General features: G+C 39.4%; 1 protein-coding gene across 1 annotated transcript in view; it reads left to right on the forward strand.

The window, feature by feature from the left end:
* The window catches only part of DPYD (dihydropyrimidine dehydrogenase), a 387,751-nt gene that overhangs the window by 179,866 nt on the left and 185,104 nt on the right, over positions 1-22,781 (forward strand). Inside the window, exons 12-15 of the mRNA XM_009290477.2 lie at positions 2,044-2,213; positions 3,852-4,062; positions 13,486-13,670; positions 21,853-22,068. Coding sequence (XP_009288752.1) covers positions 2,044-2,213; positions 3,852-4,062; positions 13,486-13,670; positions 21,853-22,068 — 782 coding nt within the window. The remainder of the gene's footprint in view (positions 1-2,043; positions 2,214-3,851; positions 4,063-13,485; positions 13,671-21,852; positions 22,069-22,781) is intronic.

Here is a 22,781-nt window from a genome sequence, read left to right on the forward strand (position 1 = left end):
GCCCAAAGGTGGGTTAAAGGGGGTGGGGAAAAAGGGGGGGTTGTTGGTCGTTTTTTTTTTTTGAAGAAAGAGATGTTTAAAAATGAAACAGATTGAGAATCTGCACTGCAAAACATTTGTAGATTAACAAAGGAAAAATAAATCATGCTAAACAATCCCCTCTTGTAATAATTTGGCTAAAAATACTTTATAGAATTTCTGTCTGGACACGTAGCGCTCGTGTACTGTAAGTTGCCTGCCTGTATGAAGATCTATATACTGTGATCTGCATCTTTTAAAATGTTGCAAAGCAGCACTCTTGATTTGCCAGGATATGTAATGACATTTTTTTATATTAAGTCTACAGTGAAAAAAAGGATGAACTTTGAAGAACTAACCTTTTCTGACTGACAGTAATAGATAGCTCTTTGGTGTTGTCTGTTAATTAACATGGTCTCTTAATTTTCCCAGTGTCTGTCTGTAGCTGTAGCCACCTCTTGCTCTCTAAAGCGTGGAATTTTAAAATAAAATATACACGTCCTATATCCTGCTCTAGCCTCTTTTTTTCCTATGACAGTTCTCTAAATAATAGACATAATAGACTTATTCACAGTAAAATACATATTCTGCCTGCTTATTCCGTTCTGAATACCGCTTGTTAATATACTTTCCTCCAAAAGGGGTTCCCCTTGCAAATACATAGATGTGAATTTACCGTGGAATTGGCCTTGTTACCAAGAGCAAAGTGGGCTGCTGTGACTGATCCGTTCTAGACTAGTCCCATAATGGCACTCTGAGCTGCCGTTTCCCTGCTGCACTTGTGCTTTTTCCACTGCTCAATGTACAATTTTTGTGAAGGATTAAGTTCGTTAAAAATAAATGAGAAAAGTTTAGGTAGAATTTTAGAATAAGAAGCCTATTAAGGAAACAGTAAATGCACTGCCATATACGTAGGGGGGGAAATGATAGCATCTGCCATACATTAAGCATTTTACAAATGGAGAGAGAATGTGTGTATTAGGATGTTGTTTCTCACTCCATTTATAGGTCTAAATTAAAAGCATTGTTTCCTTGAACGATACTTGTGTTTCTTTACAATTGCATGTGAAAATCTGCTGCTACCATAGCAGGATACTCAAGTTACAGTGCAATGATTCAATGGCCAGCTTAGCGCCTCCTGACTGGAATTATCACAGGCTCATTGAGAATATAGCTTCATATTGTTTATGGCATTCTTTTTTAAGTTGCAGTAATTTACCTAATCAACAGTTAGTTGTGTTTAAACTTGTGGTAAAGTGCAGTCTCATACAAGGAACACACACAGTTCAGTTTTACTCAAGTACTTCTTGTATAATTGAATCATCAACTACAAGCTGGAGATGACGAACACATAATGTCGTCATTCTCTCCATGTAACTTTTTGCAAATCATTTGTAGAAAACCACTGTAGATTAAGCATTTTCTCCCAGTGGAAGATCTAGGAATTACTCTAATAATAATATTCTTTCTGCCTCATGTTCAGGTGCCTTAGAGAATAGCCTCTGAGGACCATGTCATAGCCAGAACAGTGTCAGTGCCTTGTAGAAAACCGACTGAGGGGACTAACTTTGAGAAACTATTCCACAAAACTGTCAACAACTGGCCGTCTTTTGAAAAATACCAAGTATTGTTCTTTATAATCTGTTAAAAGGTGTTGTTTTTTTTTTAACTGGGAGGATGATGAATCTGGTAAGAGAGAAACTTACTTTTTGAATAAAAAGATCTTACAATGCTAATTTCAACCTGACAGGACCCACAGTCCTACAAACGTGTTGTCATTTGAATTCTTTCCAGATAGAAAGGTGCAGCTGCTTAGAGTACTGACTATGAAATTATGTATATGAGCGTATCTTAAAAATGGGAATAAAACTGTCTTTCAGTGAAGCAGAATAATTTGATAGTGACACTCCATGCTTGGAAACTGTAAGATGCAATTTTACACTGCTTTGAGTACAAGTACTTTTTGAGCTGTCATGCAGAAATGGTTTCTCCACTTGAAAACGGGGGTTTCCTTTCATCTTCCAGGGATGTGTGCCTGTCACTCTCCATTGCCATCAATACATGGAACCGTGATTGTACTTGGGGCAGGAGACACTGCTTTTGACTGTGCAACATCTGCTTTACGCTGTGGAGCTCGTCGCGTGTTTGTGGTCTTCAGGAAGGGATTCACCAATATCAGGGCCGTCCCAGAAGAGGTAAAATTGAATAACAGCATTTATGAGAAGGAATATTGGTTGTTATTTCTACAGGGCCTGAAAGTGTGCTTTAGGTACTTAAAAGACATCTACTAAAGGTTTTGTGTATAAAAATGCTCTTAAAATGTATCAATGTTTATTAAAGATCTGAGGCTCACTTTATATAGTCTCTGTATAAATAATTTTCCTCAGTTGTACCTGTTTCCTGTAAAGTCAGAGAGATGCATTTGCATACAGGGGGTAGAATTTCTTGTAAATTAGAAAATACAGTAAATTTTTTAATCTTGGAAGCACCCCAGAGATCGAACAGCCATTTGAGTACTGTAGGTGACTCTTCAGGCCATGGTTAGATCCTAGAATGATACTTCCTGGCTGCTGTCTAATGAATCTCAGTGATCTTGACGTTGCCTTGGGAGCCTATAAAGTCTTGTAAGAAAATTACAGTGATTTTGGTTTTGAATCACTGCCAATGGCAATAGAGCAATGTCATTCATCACAGATTTCGGCGTTCAATTTGGGTTTTAGTTTGGCTTTGCACTTTGCCATTTGCACATTTTGAAACTGACTGCTTCCTCGATGTATCTGTACTACTGGAGGGTTTTTTCAAGTTAGGTTTTCTTATTTTGGTGATCTTTTTCCATTATCATTTATTTGGTACACACTTTACACTTTTGCGTACTTGAGGATATCAGGACATCTAATGCATCTTTATCATGAGATTTATGGTAGTTTGGTAGATCTGACAGAAGGGGAATGGAGGTACAAAAAAAAGTAATAGAGGGTCTCTTGATGCTTAATTTATTTTTGTTTCTGTTGCACTTCATTTAAGAATTCTAGACACAATGAGATTACTGAAGCCATTGCACAGACAGACTCTGTGCTATTCAGATTCTTACCAATCAAGAATCAGCTGTCGCTCTGAACCAAAATCTTTGTTAGCAGCCTGGGTAAATTCCTAAAGTTGTCAATGTTTGCACTCATCCAATCATGCAGTGGCCCTGAAAAAAATTAAAATAAAAGTAGCTTCAGCTAGTAATGGCCATGCTACAGTGATGTCAGGTTGGATAGTACATGTTCAAAAAAGTTTTGTTGTGTGAACATAGACAATCAAATCCTGAAGACTTTGCTAAGGCAAAATGCTGTTTGACTTCAGCAGTTTTACCACAGCAGAGATTCAGAAGATCTTAAGTCTGGATCGTCACTCAGAAAACTATTGTTTGCACATGGTAGTCAGCATTTAATAACATCTTAAAACCATAGTAAACACAAATCAGGGCATGTACTTTAATTAATATTAGGCCTCTTCTTAAAAGACGCAGATAGTTACATAAGGTAACTCTTTTGCCCTCAAAGGAGTTATACATATTCAAAGTAACAGGGAACATTAAGAAAATATATTGGAGAAATATTTGCATTGCAAATTTATCTAGTGCCACTGTCTAGAACTGCTTGATTTAATAGCACGGGAGGCTCTGAAGGTGGTAGTAAGATGACTGTCTGTATACCGTACACAGGTGACTTCTACTACAGAAGAATGCGTGGTAGCATCTTGAGTCAAAAAATGTTTTATGTTGTTTTTTTTTTTCATAAAAACACAACGATGTTCAAGTTATATATTTTATTGCTTCTACTCTACAGATGGAACTTGCAAAAGAAGAGAAGTGTGAATTTCTGCCTTTCCTCTCCCCTCGGAAAGTTGTACTCAGAGGTGGACAAATTGTTGCTATGGAGTTTGTTCGAACTGAACAAGACGATAACGGAAACTGGAAAGAAGATGAGGATCAGGTTGTCCGTCTGAAAGCTGATGTGGTGATCAGTGCCTTTGGCTCCATTTTAAGCGACAGTAAAGGTAACCCTGACTAACGCATTCTGTAAATGATGACTGTTATTTTAGCTGCAGCCCTTTCCTGTCCTTCGACAGTTTTGTGAAATGAGTCTTGTGGAGGTTGCGCGGCTTGTGACTGCTGGTCCTCTTCACAGGAATTTCTTTGCCCTTTAGGTATACCTCTTAGAAGAAAACTTGAGGGTCTGATAGCAAAACAGTTTTCTGTATATCACTGTATAGAGCAGGAACTCAGATTAGAGGTACAGTTGCTCAGTATGTGTCTTGCTTTCCTCTCAGTGCAAATGAGATCTCAAAGAATACCCTTGAGGATTTCTTCTGGTCTCACTAATTAACTTTAGAGAAACTCATTATACTACAACTTTAAAATGAACTGATCTGATCTCTGAAACCTTTTTTTTACCTATTCAATTAAGCAAGAATTAAGACAGATTCATTATTCTGGTTCAGCTGGTCTGGGTATCACTCATTTCTTGTGCATACGCAAGAGAACTGTGGCTTCTCTCATATATACAGTATTTGTTAAATTCACCTGTGCTTGTCTCAGCTTGTCTCATTATTTAGTTGTACTTTACAAGCTTCGGTCTTAAAAATTAACAATTACATAGTTTCATAGTAAAGATACAGCAATTGTCACGTAGATGACATTTCAGAGACTGAACGAATTGTCTGGATGTAGCAGAAAGAGAGCTGAAGAACATGAGTACAACTAAGAACATGGGAACTGACCAGAGCTCAGAATGTTCTCCTCTGACACGAGGTTAGATTTAAAGAGTTCAGGCACATACATCAAATGTGCCTCGAAAGTAAAAAAAAAAAAAAAAACCAAACACTGACTCAGCGGAAGAGAGATTGATAAAATGAATAGATCTTCAGCTTGGAGACGCTCATCAAGGTTAGCAGGTTCTGAAAGCCTTAGTGATCAATGTGCCTACCTCTCCAGGGCATGGTCATGCCAGCCAATTACCCCATGACTTGTTGGCATGGTCCTTTGGGTATAAATGCTCTGACAGAGGACTTGGCAAATGCCTCGGAGTGCACGTCACCAGAAAATTTGGTAATGCTGGTTCTGCCAGTGCAAAGGGAATTTCAAAATTTCTTAGCATAATGTGGTTTTGTGAATCTTTTCAATCAAGAAAAATTGTAAATCTAAAATAATCCAAGCAGAGTCTAGTAGCATTTGTGGACATATCTCAGGCACATAAAATGTATGACTGCTCACATCTGCATTTTCTGTGTATGCCTTATAGATAACACTGTTTTAAATGAAGTTAAAGAAATGAGTTTTCTGATAGTAAGATTTTCTAGAGTTATCGGTAAAATCATCCAAAAAGTGTACTGACTTCATAGGAAGACAAAACATCAGTTAATGAAGATAAATTATGGGTCCCATTGAAGAATTTTAGAATATAGCCGCTGGCAGAGTTGTCTGTAATCTGAATGAGCTACTCAGTGCTTCCTGTTCGCCACTCCAATTGTATATAAAGTTAAACCATCATACGGCCATGAGAAGAGTCTAAACTCTCTCCTACAGTAAAAAAGAAGGATCAGCCGGGTTCCCTGAGGAACATGCGAAGTTAATTCCAGGAGCGTTCCTATCCTGTGTGTGTTGCTATTGCTTTGGGATAGGTTCATGCAGCCTAGGCTGTTATCTAGAGAGCAACGGCACCCAGCTATGTGCGGTGCTAATTACTCAGGGCTGCCTCCTGCCCTCCAGTTGCCTCCTGCTCTAAAGGGCACAGGAGGTGCAGTTTACGTCTCTCTGGGAGAACAGACTCCCATTCCACATGGAGATGTATTGCTGTGTAAAGAGTCTGGCATCTGTGTTGGTCATGTTTTGGGGCTCAGTCTAACCCCCAGGAAGCAGGAGGAAGAAGATTAAGATTATTATTTTTTTTTTTTAATCTTTAAGAGATTCGTGAGCTACTCCGTTGGTGGAGTTGACTTGACTGAGAATTTTGGAAAGTTTTGTTGTTGGTTTTAAAACCCTCTGTTTAGGTTTTTGGGAAGGATTTCTAGAGCCTCATGTGGTAAATCAAATATTAGCCTATGCAATCAGTATGTTTTGTTGTGATTCATAGACCCTCTGATAAAGGAGTGATTCTGTTTTCTCCCAAATTAAAAACTGCTTCAGCTAAAAGGTTGAACTTACTGTGTTGTTTAGCCATAATACTGTGCCAGTCTTGTACCTCCTCGTACGCGTTCACTGTCTAAATTACTTGTTGTGAGGTTTTTAAATAGGAACATAAAATGGGAGGGGAACAAAGTCATGCAGTGAGCTGATCATGAAAGAAGAGTCATTTACCTTGGGGGTGAGCAATACACCTCAGTTTCACACTGTATTTTTGGTGAAACTGCTATTAGAATAGCAATCAAATTACAAGGAAAAATGCAAGGCATTTGTTTTGAATGTTGTGAAAGTGAAAAGAAACTAAGACTTGAGGGAATAAAGTGTTTATTTTGAGCATACCATTTCAGTTGCTTTTAAGTCTTTATTTTTTGACTAAGCTGTCTTAATGAAAGTCAAATTTGCTTTTCACCATTGAGCTGGATTACAACCAAATCTCCAGGCTACCTCAGAATACATAACAAAAAGAAATGAAAAAAACCAACCAAACAAACAAACAAAAAACAAACACCAAAAGCATCTTATATTCTTGGTGTTATTTTTTTTTTAAAGGAAACGCATTTTTGTATTCAAGAGATGAAGATGTTCAGGGATTCTCCATCAAAAGATGGTGATGAAAATACTGGAGGTACTCAAAAACGCACAATGCCATGAGCAAACTGATGTGACTTGGAACTTGATCTAACTTTGAAGAAGGGGATGGACTAGGTGACCTCCAGAGGGCCATTCTAGTCTGAATTATTCTATGACTGGATGACTCAGATGCAGGTTGAATAACCGTGTTAATTGTTGCTCATACAAAGAGCTCTATCAATTGACCTAATTCATAAGGCACCTCAGGGAACTGCAAATGCAGTATTGGTATGGGCTAAGCTAGCAGGATCTGTCCTATTTGTTATTAATACTGTTAAATGCTGATGCTACTGGTGTAAGAATAAATAAAATACTATGAAAACCAGAGGGATTAAAATCAGACGTAGCCCCAGTTCGGCAAAGTGTTCAGGGCAGCCTTGATGCTCATGTTTTAAAGTTTTGTTTAACAAGACATAAGCATGTGGGTGACTGCTCTTCTGAGCAGAAATAGCTCATAGGTTAGAAAGCTTTTTCGAGGCTATTATCTTCAATAAGATGTTTCTTAGCCTCGCACAGTAACTATTAAATTTGCAACTGAGATTCCATGTGGTCACAGTAGGCATTCAGTCTTTTTTGTTTTGTTGAAATGCTGATTGTGTTTTTAAGCAACAGTTCTAGTAAGTATTCATCCTCCCATTGGGAATCATATAAATGCGTCATTAATTTAAAAAAATGGGCTCCTAAGTCCATTTTATGCTCAGGAAGTTGCTAATAGACAAAACAGGAGAGTTGCCATCTAGACTATTTTAAGAGCATTACCACTTTACTGAAACCAGTAAAAAAAAAACAAACAACAAAGTGTTAGTGTTCAAATCAAACTGTTGCAGATGAAGTAAGAAAAATGTTTTGCTTCTTGTTGAAAAAAATCCCAATTCTGCAAGCACAAGCTGCTTTTTTTTTTTTAATTGCATAGCTTACCAGAGCCTTCAAGCCATCATAACTGACCCACATAAACAAAGAGCTGTGAGAGAATTTTGTACCTTTCCTCACGTTCCTGCTCTTCTGCTTGGTTTGTTCTTTTGGAGGTCTACGACGTATTAGTGAGTTACTGAAATATCCCTGTCGCCATTCCAAATTGCAACTACTCAATATATACAAATATAATTCTGTGTACTCCCTAGCACTGCGTACAGCCTCAACATCCTGCTTAACACCAGTCCAGTTGGTTTTAAAGTCTAAACTTTGAATAAGCATGTTCTTATCTATTTTGTTCTGATAAGCAAAAGGGAACAGTATTTTTAGACTGCAAAATTTTGCAGTGGAACAAACATCCTTGTTCTGGATTTCCGAGGAGAACCTGGACTTTCTGAGGAGAACCGTGGAGAAATTATGGAAAACAGTACACTTGTTCAAAATGCACTACAAAATGTGGTGCGGGACAGGGGACTAAGGCAGGATAGGGAACTGGCAACCTAAGTTTAGTTCAACACTCTGTTTAGCAGGCAGCAGTAAAGAGGAAGTATTCCCATCTTCCAGAGCACTGAATCTTAGCATGATAACGTCTATTTTATTTTCCTGGAGAGACAAAAAAGGGGGATGCAAAAAATATCCGAGCAAACTCCAAATACCGCCTTTGCAAAAACCCCCAGAAATAGTAGGCTATTTGTGAGCAAAGATATGTTTTATTAAATTTTTGGTAGTAGCTAGCTATTGCATGGTAACTGAAGGGCAAAATTTTATTTCACATTTCTGGGAATCAGTCACGACTTTCAGATGTTTTGCTTTTACTTTTAGGACGACTGCCATCTTGCTTGGAAACTGCAGCAGCAAACCCCGGAAGGCTTACTGGAGTATAACTGCTGACCCCCCAGTATAGTTCAACATACAGCAGAGATAAATTTGCCCAAGTAGCTTACAATTTTCTTATTTAACCCACTCCTACTTGATATTTATTTCTATAGATTGAGAAGCGTTTGCTAGGACAGAAGGCAAAAAGCTTGCAGAGCTCTGAGCTCATAAGTGAAAAAGATTTTAGTTTTCTGTTGTACAAATAGGGAACTTCAGATGGTCCAGAAGCCAGCGAACCTGCAGGGAGCGTTGAGTTTCTTCATACAGCCTGGTCAGACAACTAGGTAACGTCAGCCTCAAAGCATCGAAGCCTTGACTATCTAATGAAAGACTAGGAGGGAGGAAGAGAGGTGGCTGTGATGCCCCAGCTGGGAATGCCCACGGGGGTGACCTGGTGTCTCCCTAGTAGCACAGCATCTGCCTCGCACCCACAGAATAGGCTTTTAGTCACCGGCCTTTTAAAAAAATTGTTATATAAACCTGAAATTTATATAGATTCAAAAGATTCCTAGTGAAATATGTAGGAGTTTTCCTGCTGAGTCATTTGGAATAGGATTTTTCTCCACAAATAGGTTTACTGAATGAGTCTGAGTGCAGCAGTTCCACACCCTGAAATGATTACCGATTTCCAATATCCAAAAGTGGCTTCATGATGACTTCTAAAGCCCTGTTAACTTCGAGCAGGAATTCTGCTCTTTCACCCGGTAGGCATCAGGACACATTTGCTTGCTGCTGACAGGCAGAAAACAAAGTCAGTACCGGCTCGCAGCAGGAGCCTCTCCTGGCATACCTGGACCCAGCTTTATCCAGTCAAACCACCCTTTAATTCTGGTTCAGTACGCTGGTGGGGCAGAGGCTGTGGGAAGCGGGGTTGTGCCTTTATTTGCTGGGCACTTAGGCTGGGCAGTGTCAGCAGTTAATCAGTCTGTTGGTGCGTGTGACAGCTATAGTTTTATATTTGAGATTAGGAAAGTTACAGTATATTTGTATTTTTCTGAAGTAATGCTACTATTCACTGTAAAGGAAGTCTGTAAGATCGATATCAAAAATAACATTAATGAGCTACTAAAGCTAAAATTACAGGAACTTATGAAATTGGTTAAACATAAAAACCATTAAACTGTTTATTGAAGCTTCACAGATATACTGCAGCTAATGAGCATTTCTGCTATTTAAATAAGCCCAAATTGAACACACATTACATGGATACATAATTAGTCATGGCAGTCAAACACACGCAGACTCACTTTTAAAGCTTTATTTGAGGCATCTTTTCCATTTGATTTGTTTTGTTAATTAAAATATTTTTTCTGTATTCACTTATATTTTAATATTGTTTTTGCAAGTGCTATAATTTGCTGCTGCTTTTCCATTTGTGTTTGTTTGCTCTGTGAATATAGCAAATTTGGAATATACATCCAGAACTGTCCTTTTGTTTGGTGTTATTTGTGTTAGCATCACTTGATAGCATCAGAATAATTCAATTGTATGTTGTCTTTCATCCAGAAGGATCTTTTCAAATTATATATAATATCTCACCAGGATATGGAGGAGAAGGCAGCACAGCCACAGGATTGTACTTTGAATTTTCAAGAGAAAAGCTATGTTAGTTTTAAACTTTAAAGGGTGTGAGGGTGCAGGGATTTAAAGGACACTCTTTTCTTTACCCCCGTCCCAAATCATGCACCAACAAAAACATTAGGTATCTAGTTTGCTTATTGTTCAGTGTCAAAACAGCAATTCAGAGAACCGACAGTTGGGGTCACCTCCTTTCGAGCTCAGGTTTGGCTCTTAGACTCTCTCTCACCCCTTGCAGGGGCAGAGAAGGGACTTCCCTTGTGAAGACGGACGTTCTCCCCCTCTTTCTGCAGGTGGTCTAGGAGGTGGTCCCTTCAGCCTCACAGTTGCCCCAGGTACCAGATCCAAATTGTGAGGACGTTAGGAACTCTTATATAAGATGCTTCTAAATCATGCCCTTATTTTTACTTAACCTAAATCTTGGAGATCACAAAACAGGCAGAAGGAAATAGCTGCTGGATACCATGTCAACCTTGCCACCAGGGAGATGTTCTTTCCCGATTTTAAAAATACTGATCAGGCAGACAAATCCCCAGTCAAAAGCTTTTGGTATGATTATGTCCAGGCGGCTACTTTAGCACAGAACAATCCAAAGATAGATTTGAGAAAGGTAATAGACCCAGGATAACAGAGGTAATACCCTATTTTTCCACAAGATGAAATAAGTAGTCAGCTTCCAGACTTTTACATCATTTCCTCTGAAAAACTACCTCTCCAATAGCATGTTGCCCATACGAACCTTTACTGTGGTTCAGTCCTGTCTCGGAGAAACAAAAGTCATCTATTAAACCCCCGATACCAAATCCTGCAGCACCAAGTTTTCCTCTGGGTTTTTTCCAAACATGTCTTTACAAGCCTGTACGTATTTAGCTTGCGAGAACTGTCTAGACCACACGCTGAGATGGTACCACTGCATGCAATAAGTTATCCTGTATATGATGAATATAAGATGATCAAAAGCTTTCTTGAAGTACAGACAGCCTGAGACAGAAAGCGAAAGTTAATGTATTGATTTGTAAATATTACTGAAGCCTTCTTAATAAAACTGCTATCAGCCATTATCAGCACTTTCCTTTTTTAAAAAAAAGAAACAAAAAAAAAAACCCCAAACCCAAACAACAAACCAAAATACTCATTTTCCAGACTGAAAAATGTCTCAGTCTGAAGGCTGCGTTTCGTGTGATCCTTCAGTAATTTAAATGTTTTTAAAGGAAACCATTTCATAAGTTTTTGATTCTGTTACAGCGCAAATATTGTTTTTGCCAAGTAAAGCCACAAGTATACGTGGGGTGGGAGGGATTGTGCAAGCAATAGGTCTTGAAGATAGATTAAATACTTCTGGTATGAAAACCTGCTACAGTGTTTCAGCTTAAAACTGTCTTCTGTGATTCTGGCTTCTGAACCAGTTGCAAAAATATACTTTGGATTTGAGTCCTCTGGATATTCGCGTACGCCAAGGGTGAGGAAGAGAGCGTAGGTGGGACAAGTAGGTGACAACGTTTGTGCCTTGCTTCCTGTTTGATTATTTTGCCCCGGTTGATACACAGCCCCCACTTTGAAATACACTTCTAATATCTGATTTGGAGGGGAAGGGAGATACAGAGCCTGGGAAGAAAATTCCATCACGATGATGTGATGCGTTCGAAGCTTGCTGTACGCTCAGGCGTGCGCCAGGGCAGTGCTGTGACTTTGGCCTCCTATTGGAGAAATGTGCTTGTCTTAAACTGGCAGGTTTCTCTTTTACATATATGACAGCACAACTACATCAGTTTAATTGACCTTGGCAATCTGCATCTGCTAGTGGTATGTCCCTGAGGGACATTGCAATTTTAAGCTGCTTTTTATTGTAGAATCTTCAGTTCCCGTAGACAAAGCTATATAAACCCCCCCTCATTTTGATGTATGCCGTCAACATTTGCTAAAAATATTTATTGAAAAAGTGATTTTCACAAAGCTACTTTGAAGTGTCTTTGCGATTATAATAAAATAAATTTAAAATGCATACTAAAAAGCATGTTAATATAGAGCAAGATTTTTTTTTTCTGAGCATTTATGTGTACTTAATGCCATTTCTATAATGCCATGCAGTATAAAAGTAATCTTTTTATTTTCACATCTACATTATTTTTAAGAACAATAATGGTTCATGTGCAGAATGCCTATATATGCTGTTTATTAACATGGAAAAAATTAAGATATCTTAATGCATGCTCTAAAAAAACAACAGAAGTTGCAGTGAAAAAGATACAAAAGATATTGTCTTCACGTAAGCATTTCATTTTGATTGTGTTTTTAAGGTTTTAGTCTTAATATACGTAACAAGTTTCAAAGTGAGCCTTACTTTCAGGATGTTCTGAGTTTAAGTATTAAGTCAGGAGGGTCTTGACTTTATTGAAATATATCTTTTTCAGACTTAAATTTCTTTCAAACCAACACACTTTGTCAAAGCCAAAGCTTTGATAGCGTAACATTTCCTGGTGGGAAAATGTTCCATCTGAAAATTTTCAGTCACGTTTAATAATGTCCTGTCAAAAAGTAGCAGAGTATCATTTCTGTTGTGAGGGTTAATAAATGTGGGAAGTCAATTCTGGAGATCTAAATTAATTTCTAGAAATTGTATCATAAACATTCTTTTTTCATTTTAAACCTCAAGAATCATATGCTGCATGTTAAGTTGCATAAGAGAGTATATGGTGGGTTATTCAGGAGAAAAGCACGTTGATATGGTAAGTGCAGTACACAGTATGGGTGGAGGGAAAGGGAGAAAATTTATTTTTCCTTTGTTAATATTGTTCATTAATAGGATTTTCAGAAGTGCTGGACTTTCCCCCCCGGGAGATGAATAGTGCCAGTGAGAGTGACTTGGTGAATCCCAGCTTCTGGGATATGCAGTGTTTCCTCAGGGAGTGACCAGAAGAACATTAGCGCCAATTATTTCTTGAGCCTGCGTCGAGTCAGTCGCTTCTTGTGACACGTGTGTACATTTATCTTGTACGCAAGTCTGGCTTTGCAGGCACGCAGGAGCTGGTTACTTTTCTGATACTACCAAACTGCTGTTCTGTATAATGCATGTTGGTCTTCTGTCGGAGTCCCGTTCGTAATGACGTACCTCCACTAGCTCAACCAAAACGTGCACGTCTATAAAAGGGCCTTTCATTCCTACTGTAAATTTACGTTTAAGTAAGTGAAAGAACTAGGACTTGGAACTGCTTTTCTAATTGTTATCAGTGTATATTTGACAGATTTTAGCAATGGGGTTTTGTTTCTTCTATTAACGTACTTGCCGTTCACTTTAATTACAGTCAGAGAGGCCATGGCACCTATCAAGTTTAACAGATGGGGTCTTCCCGAAGTGGATCCGGAAACTATGCAAACAAGTGAACCCTGGGTTTTTGCAGGGGGTGACATTGGTGGTCTTGCTAACACTACAGTGGAATCGGTAAATGATGGAAAACAAGCTTCCTGGTACATGCACAGATACCTACAGGTGATTTTTCAAAAGTATTTTTCTCTTTCCTATTTCTAGCTGCCTTTAGATACTTCTATTGTGATTATTAAAATCATTTCATTGTGTTTTAGATTAAAAATAGAAGTTTTGAGGAACTAATACCTAGATTATCTGGTGATTTGAACATTATAGATTCATTCAACTTGGATCACACAGTTAAGTTTGGGTAGTTGAACCCAGCTTTCTCACATTATCTTAACTCTAAAATCCAAGCAACATTTTCCTGGCCCCAGCTCTGAATTCCACTCAAGGGTAGCAAGCCTTCCTGCACAATACACAGTGCAAGTAGAAGTCCTAATTGGGTAACTGGGGAAAAGAAGCAAGCCCATCAGTATTAAAAAGTAAAATCTCTCAATAGTGCATAAAGTAAAAATTAAATATTGCCAATGTTGTTACCTGGGGAAGACAATTTTAGTATTTTTAGGGTGGAAGTGTACTAACAGTTTACAGAGCACTCAGATTATCTACACCGGAACCAAAGTTTCCTCTGATGAGGCTGATAAACTGGACACAAGAATGCGCGGAGGAAAATGATGCAAAGGAGAATTTACCTGAGCAACGTGAGTTTAAGGGGTACAGACTTGAAAAACCTGGTAACCGCATGTTCCCTTTCGGTGCTCCTTGTGTGTCCTCTGCCCTAATTTTTCTAGTAAAAGAAAGAGCACGAAGTCTGGAGGAGCTGCAGAGGAACCTGCAGAGACAGGAGACACAGCCCGTGTGTGGAGAACCAGCTGACAAAGAGCGTGTTCATAGTGCAAGGAACTTTTTAGAAACATGATACATGATTCATTCTCCCACAAAAAGAGATTTGAACAACTGAAGTTGGGACTGTAACAGCTCGATGTCTTTCTCCCCCATCCATCTGCTCAAAGCCTCTCTGATTGCATGTTTGTGCAATTTCATGCTGTTGGGGTCTGATTTCACTTCCTAAAAATACTTCAACTGAAAGCTTGTTGTTAGTATCTGTGCATATTTTTTCTCACTTGTTCTAAAGCACTGTTTGTGTCCTGCCTTCTTAGACCCTATGAAAATGTTGAGTGTGAAACATCTTTAATCCCTGACCCGCTTGCTTCATTTCTCAGCGCACAGTGAATTTGGGTAACTGTGATGGGGGGGGAGGGGGGCATCTCCTCCTTTTTGTCTCCTTCCTCTTTAACCTCTAGAAATACATGCATCACTTAAAAACCCTCCTTTCTCGTGTTGCTTCCTCCTCAAAGCTTGCTTTATTTCCCCTTCTGGAATGTATTGAATACTTCGGAAAAAATCTGAATAGTCATGGCTCGAGAATTAGAATTTTAAATCAAGCAGGCTTGTGATATTAGAGCATTTTCGTTACCCTTTGCAGTTTTCAAGGCAGCTTATTCGACCTTACAGTCTCACCAGGAAGCTAATGGGAAAGCCTTACAGCAATCTTCACAGGAAAGTTTCCAAATGTCAAGTGTCACCTTTCCAGCTGTTAGATGAATGGGTTGCCCAGGGGCATTTATTTGGATGTGCAGCCCTTGTAAAATCTGGTTGCTGTGGTGCCGAGTGCTGTAATTTGGCAATTTACTTCACCAGTGTTTGGACCTGGTAGAAGTTTTAGTGGCTGGAAGAGAGTTTGTTTTTTAAAGAAGTTGTTTGGAGAAGGATTGTGTTACCCTGATGTTTATAGGGGCAGGTATGTGCACATATGGATGCCTTTGTGCGCCTGTGTGCACGCGCGTTCAATTCACAGCCCTGTATTCTGGAAACTTCCAACAGCAAATGAAGAACACCCTTACACACTACCTTATTTTCTCTCTCTACTGTGAGATTCTAAGGCAGGCAACCTTCCTCTGACCAGAGTGTCTGAACTGAGTACACATTAAATTTTAAATAAATACCTTGATACCATCTATCCATTTGCATTTTAGTTACAGGACTAGGTAGCCGTTTCCAAAAGTGCCAACTATCTCAGCACCAGGATCTATAAATAATGCAGTCAGCCTTTAGCAAAATAAAACTATTCCATAGGATTTCTCAGCCAACCCAAGACCACGTCAGAGACTGAAACTCAAAAACACCATCCCGACTACTTGCAGAACGCACTGTTTGAACGGCACGCTGCTTGTATCCCAACCTACTCCAGGCAAAAGGCTAAGCAAACAGATGGGCCTGATATGTGCCCTGAAACTCCAATCCTTGCAAGCTCTGGCACATGGTCAAGTGAAGCATGAGATCCAGACTCAAGGACTCTCCAGCAGAAATGCCTTATGTTCAAAACTGGGAGTTATTTACAGAAGCTTCTTGGCTGCTCTTATGCTGGAAACTTTCCATCATTAGTTGCCTAAATATGTCCTGCCTCTTAACATATTCCTCCCACTGTATGAAGCATAGGTTCATCTCAGAAATTATTGCCTGCAGCTGCGACAGGTTAGTTTCTATAAACATGACCAGTCAAAGCCTAACTAAGGGTAGTTGTAGTAGAACCTGTTAGAAAATACAGTCAGTCTTCCTAGAACCGTTCTTTGCAAGTCATTAGAGATCCAAACAGAATCAGCCCAATTCACGCAACTGTCTGCTATCCACAACATTTTTTCAGGATTCAACCTTTTTTGTTATTCCATGAATGACGTAAAAACGTCTGCAAAATGATCTTGGTGATTTATTTAGTTTGGGGAATGTAATAGCCCTCACTTTTGTCCAACAGTGACTTTATGATCTTGTGCAGAAGCAATATAGGCTGCTGTTCTCGTCTATGCCTCAGTTACCATTCATTTCTTTTTGATCAGTGAATGGGATTTAATAATATAATAGTTATATTCGGGGTAATTCACAATTATTGCAGGACTAACTTCTAATTTTCTGTGCCTGCCTTGAGAGCAAAGACAGCTCTCGCGTCATGATTCTTCCAGTATTTTCTTCCTGGACCACTGCGCCAGCCTTGATGCTTCGCTCCTGCTCTACTTTTACACTTACCTGTGCAGCGTTTTCCCATATGTGGCAGTCAAGCTGCCATCTTCTTCTCACTAAAATCCCTCTTAAAAAGTGACTTTTCCTCTCTGGTTCACAATAAGTTTTCTTTTATTTAAATCTATTTTTTCTTTACTGTAATCTCCCCAGTGTGGACAGTTTCTTTTATATTTTTCCAGGACTGAAATGTACATGCCACATTTAAAGAATAGAGGGCTGGATCCCAACTGATATAAATTGCACTTCGCTAAGACGCTATTGAGTATGAATTTTGAGCACATCGCTGTGTTATTTTGAACCAGTATTGTATATTTGCTATTTTTTTCTTTGTCTATGCTGTCAAAAAATATATGGGCTTTGTATCTGCAGAGTATATTTATTAATTCTTTTATGAAGTTTGACCGTTCTCATACATTCCTCGAGCATGCATGAACGTACATTATTTCATAATCAATACCAGAGATGGGTGGTTCCCAGGATGCTTGTCTTTGAAGCCGTTAGTTATGTTGTCTGCTCCTTTTCAGGATCACCAAAGGAAAAACTGAATGTCCCTTTGTTGAGCTAGAACAACATGTGAAACACTAGCATGGAGACGAGTAGCAAAGCACCATTTGCAAAAAGGTGGACTAAATGCAAGTGCAGGAAACCTGGTGGCTTAGTTGCTTACCACTGAGTAAGCAATATATCTGTTCCAGAAACAGAAAGCCAGGAGGGAGCTTAGAAAATCTGTGTCCAACCGGACAGAGCCCTGAGCAACCTGCTCTAGTCGACCCTGCTTTGAGCAAGGGTGTTGGACTAGAGGGTCCCCAGGCCCCCCTTCTGCAACCATTCGGTAGTGGTATGAAATAACATAAACATTTAACAACGCTTAAACGTATTTGACAAAGTTAAATAATGGATAATCGGAGAGAGGATAGAAGAAGCGTATGCAAGGGAGAAAAGAGATGTTTTAAGATCAGATGTGAAAACACAGAAAGCAGGAGTGAGATGAAAGTATTCAGGAAAACTCTTCCGGGCAGTAGGATTTGTAGAGAAGGCTCTCTGTGAAAAATAACAGTAATACAACTGCTCACTTTCACAGTCTATCTTTGTTAAAGGCCCAAAAATGGAGTTTGACCATCTCGCTGTGGTTAAGAATTTTCTCCATCTAAAGAAAATGAATGTCACAAATTGTATCGGGTCTAAAGCTGAGTTCCTCCCTCAGCCCCGCGCTACAGCCTGTGCTGCTTTTGCCTCTGGGCATATCCTGGTTAGAGTAAGGTAGGGCCGCTGCATGCAACGTGCTGGGGATTTTTCACCACCCTCTTCCAGTATCCAAAAAATTGCCGTGCCTGGAACAATAGGTACCTGCAATATTGTTAGCTCAGCTGGTTGGCATCAAAGTAGAGGACTTTTTGTCCTCTATTTTTAAAAATCAAGGGAAGAGTTATTATAAATAAACCCTTGCCTGCAGGCTTTCTTTTCCTATTTGTTTGTGCAATGTCAGGGAAATCCTTCATTATAAAGATGATTTTGCTTTCAGGAAGCTATAAAACATTTTACTTTGCCAAAAATTTTGCTTTGTAGAAAACAACACATCAGGTCTTAGTAAATTTATTTCTTTTATAAGCATTGTGCTGAAAGGGAAAAACAGCAAAAAATAAATAGAGCGAATAGGGAAGTGATAGGAAGGAGAGAGATAAATCTGCGAGGATGTATAGACACTGCCTGCTGAACCTTCAGCTGCATCCTGCCCCTCTGTGTTTTTAAAGACTTGGTTTATTCCATTGAAACCTTTTTTTCTCCTCCTCCTGCCACCTCCACCTGGGTCACCTCATCATTGCCAAACCATTAGGCACATCTTGCGGTGCTTGAGTGCGTCTGGGTGGAATTGTTTGTGGTTTTGCTCTTTGTGAGGGGAGTTTGGCAGGAAGAATAGGCCTGTTTGCATATGGGTTGGGAAGTTGCTTATGACCAGTTTGCCCGACGGCGTGCAGGGGGCAAGGCCTATTTTTGCATGGGTGTATTTAACCGCCTGGTTCAAAAGTCTTCCACTGCTCTGGTGGATTTTATTTTTTCGTCTTGTATGGGATTTATTTTCTGTTTTATCACAGAAAGCGCATTTTGGGTCTCTTAAGCATCACTTTCAAGCAACGCTCATTTTAGGTGAGAACAACTTTTAGAGATTAAATTGTCCTGCTTGGGAAAAGAAACAGTACAATGTAACTTAAGCTGCATATTCAGCACTTAATCTGTCTATCTGTCTATAGCAATCAATATGTACGGTTATACAAGCAATGAATAGTTCATGAGCGATCCACAGACTGAAATACATTCACAGAGAACATTTGAACAATTCTGGATAGCAAATGAATTCACAAATAACTGCTTTCAAAATGGAAAATTAGATTTATTACTTACATGTGCACATAGAGCGGAATTGGCCAAAAACCATTCCGTAAGCCTTTCTTTGCTGTCATTCTTACAGAATCAAAATCAGAGTTCACTGTAGAAGTTCAGTATATCAGTGTTGGCTTCAGCAGATTTCCCCACTTCCAAATATGTAGGAGACAAAAAGTGCTAACATTTTTAAAATGCTTTAATTTCAGTCGTGTGATCCAGGAAGTTCTATTTTGGCATTGCAAACAACATTTTGCAGTTGAAATTTTAGTTAAGAAAGACCAAAAAAAAAGTTAAAAGGGTGAATTCAAAGAGTTCAGTATATCAGTGTTGGCTTCAGCAGATTTCCCCACTTCCAAATATGTAGGAGACAAAAAGTGCTAACATTTTTAAAATGCTTTAATTTCAGTCGTGTGATCCAGGAAGTTCTATTTTGGCATTGCAAACAACATTTTGCAGTTGAAATTTTAGTTAAGAAAGACCAAAAAAAAAGTTAAAAGGGTGAATTCAAATCCAAAATAATCAAAAGACAATACTTTTTTCTTTTTTTTCCTTTTCTTTTTCTTCAGTTTGTCACTTAACAAAAGCTTTTGAGATGTAGAGCGCTGGGCTGTTTAGTCTTCTAAGGACTCAGATTCTTCTGGTGTAGGAAAACAGCCGTGTGGAGTATGACATGCAGGAAGCAGCGAGCACTCAGGAGGGAGGAAAATGGGGGTGTCTGGCTTTTTATAAAGTGTGGCTGCATCGGCTCCTAGCTGGGAGAGGTCGTGATGCTGAAGGGAGTTTGGTCCCACGTGTTCGGGATGTTTAAAAATCAGCTTTTCTCAAAATGTCCACCATTAAGGACGCATTCAGGTTCGCATCATTCAGGCTAGGACAATTCCACTACTTTCTGTGCTTTTAAGCCATCGGAAAATTTGGGCCCCAAATGTATCCTCTCTGTCCAAGGAATAGAAGATCTGGGGTGTCATGGTTTAACCTCAGTCAGCAACTGAGCCCCACGCAGCCGCTCGCTCACTCCCCCCCAGTGGGATGGGGGAGAGAATCGGAAGGGTAAAAGTGAGGAAACTCGTGGGTTGAGATAAAGACAGTTTAATAGGGAAAGCAAAAGCCGCGCACACAAGCAAAGCAAAACAAGGCATTCCTTCACTCCTTCCCATGGGCAGGCAGGTGCTCAGCCATCTCCAGGAAAGCAGGGCTCCATCACGCCTAACGGTGACTTGGGAAGACAAACGCCATCTCGCTGAACGTCCCCCCCTTCCTTCTTCTTCCCCAGCTTTATATACTGAGCATGACGTCCCATGGTATGGAATGTCCCTTTGGCCAGTTGGGGTCAGCTGTCCTGGCTGTGCCCCCTCCCAGCTTCTTGTGCACCTCCAGCCTGCTCAGTCGGTAGAGCATGGGGAGCTGAAAAGTCCTTGACTAGTGTCAGCACTGCTCAGCAACAACTAAAACATCGGTGTGTTATCAACATTGTTCTCACCCTAAATCCAAAACACAGCACTGTACCAGCTCCTAGGAAGGAAATTAACTCTATCCCTGCCGAAACCAGGACATGGGGTCAGAATCTGAGACGTGAATCCAGGCAGTCCCAAAACAAAACAGACACGTGAACTTTTGGGTTTTGAACCAGCCTAGGAAACAAAAGGCACTAAACCAAGCAAAAACCCCCTCATCCCATCCATGCTTATTAGTTTTCACAGGTAAAAATGGGGTAAATGAGTTTCTTTAAAAAAAAAAACAACAACCAACCAACCCAAAAGGCAGCAATTTGTAAGTGGCTGAGGTTTTCACTCTGTTACAGAAAATCTTCCCCACACCTCCAGTAGTGGTTCTTTTTGTCCCACTGAAGAAATCTTCATTTTAAAGATAGGAGAAACTGCTGTGATCTTATGCTGGGACTTAATTAGGAACACAGACTGTGTAGGGCTTCTCTGCGTTAGAAATTCCTGCTTTATTTCTTTGTGATTTTATTGAGTCAACTATCTGAGTGAGCAAAGATTTTAATTCTAACTACCACAGCCTGATTAGGATGCTGTTTAGTATCCATACATGGAAAAAGATTTTCTCTCTACAATTTTTGCAGTATTAGATGCAACATTTACATTGAAAGCTTTTCACTGACTCTCCAGAGAAAAGGCTGTCTTTAAAATGAAAACAAAAGTGACTGTGGTGTCACAGCCGTAATGTGTATGACGTTCTTTGATCCCAAATCAGAGTCTAATTTTTGTCACCCTTATTCATATTAATACAATTAAATACTAAAACAAAAATAGTTTTGCATATATTGATATGTATCCCATTGCGTAAGCTAGATAAAATCTTTACAAGGGGGGAAAAAGGTGCAGGAGTTCAAAATACATTGAGTTAGGGCTGAGCGATCCTGCACATGGATGCCTTCCCTCATTTTTCACAAGTCCCTACACTTTTATAGATTGGCACCTGGGAAGAAAACTAGAAAGGGTCTGTCTGTGCATACCCTGGTTGGGTTTTTTTCAATCTCACTGCTGCTGGCTGCTGTAGGGAACAGAACTGGCTGTTCAGAATGGCTGAACAAAGCTTTGGACTGAACCAGGCTGGCAGTACAGGATGTGGAATAACTGTTTCATTATTATTATTTTTCAGTTATTTCCAGCATGGCATAATATTTCAGCGTGAATGCTATTTGGACAGAAGATGTTACCTATGCGAGTGTTTGCATGTTTTGCTGATTTGCAAGTCTGAACGCATAATAGAATACTTAAACTTTGGGTTATTATATATGAATTATTCCCTTATCAGGGTTAATAATAAATTATATAAAAATGAATCAGCAAAAAATTCTGTGGTTTTTGTTTGTTTTTTACAGTCCTTACGTGGTGTTGCAGTTTCTGCTGTTCCAGAACTACCACTCTTCTATACTCCGATCGATTTAGTAGACATCAGCGTAGATCTGGCTGGACTAAAGTTTCCAAATCCTTTTGGCCTTGCCAGTGCAACCCCTACTACTAGTTCTTCAATGATTCGAAGAGCTTTTGAAGCTGGATGGGGCTTTGCTGTCACTAAAACATTCTCCCTGGATAAGGTAAGGCAGTATTTTAAGGTGTATTTAGCATGTAACCATTTCTTTGTATATTTGAAAAATCTGAATCTTTTGGGAATGGCACTGTTAAATCTAGCTAGCATAAAGATAGCAGGGAAGGGTATGGTACATTGCGTAGGTCAACTAGTCTGGGAGGTTCCAACAGTGCAGTGTAAAAGTGACACAATTTCTGGTTTTGTTTGCTGTTACATTCTTCCCTTTTATTCCCCACCCTTTTAATATTAGCCAACTAGTAAGGGTAATAGTCCTTTTTGTTAAATATTGCAGTGAAAATGTTTTCTGTGAGGGATCAAAATGCAAAGGGAATGAGTAACAGCTTTATCAAGCAACTCATGAAAGGCGGCTTCTGTGCCAAGGACTGCCAAGATAAGCCATTGAAATTGAGTTGCAGTTGCAATGTGATAATGTGGGTGTGGGTGGGTAGTGGAAGAGAAAGATGGAGGCAACGTAAAACAAGCCAAAGAAGGGAAGAGCAGTTGTGCTGAAGGTTTGTAGTACAGTGACATAAACCTTCAGTAACATGCAGTGGAAGAGGAAGGAGTTAGAATGAAGTCTTGAAGGCTATGGCTCAGTGTGGCACCTAAAATAAAGCGGTTTGTGTAGATTTAAAGTGTGTAATTGCTTGTTTGACCTGAGAATTGCATTCAGGATGGGTTTCCTGTTACTACATTCAAAATGGAACAGAGCAAGAAGTT

The sequence above is a fragment of the Aptenodytes forsteri genome, unplaced genomic scaffold (genome assembly GCF_000699145.1).
Source record: "Aptenodytes forsteri isolate BGI_AS27 unplaced genomic scaffold, ASM69914v1 Scaffold237, whole genome shotgun sequence".
Lineage (NCBI taxonomy): Eukaryota > Metazoa > Chordata > Aves > Sphenisciformes > Spheniscidae > Aptenodytes > Aptenodytes forsteri.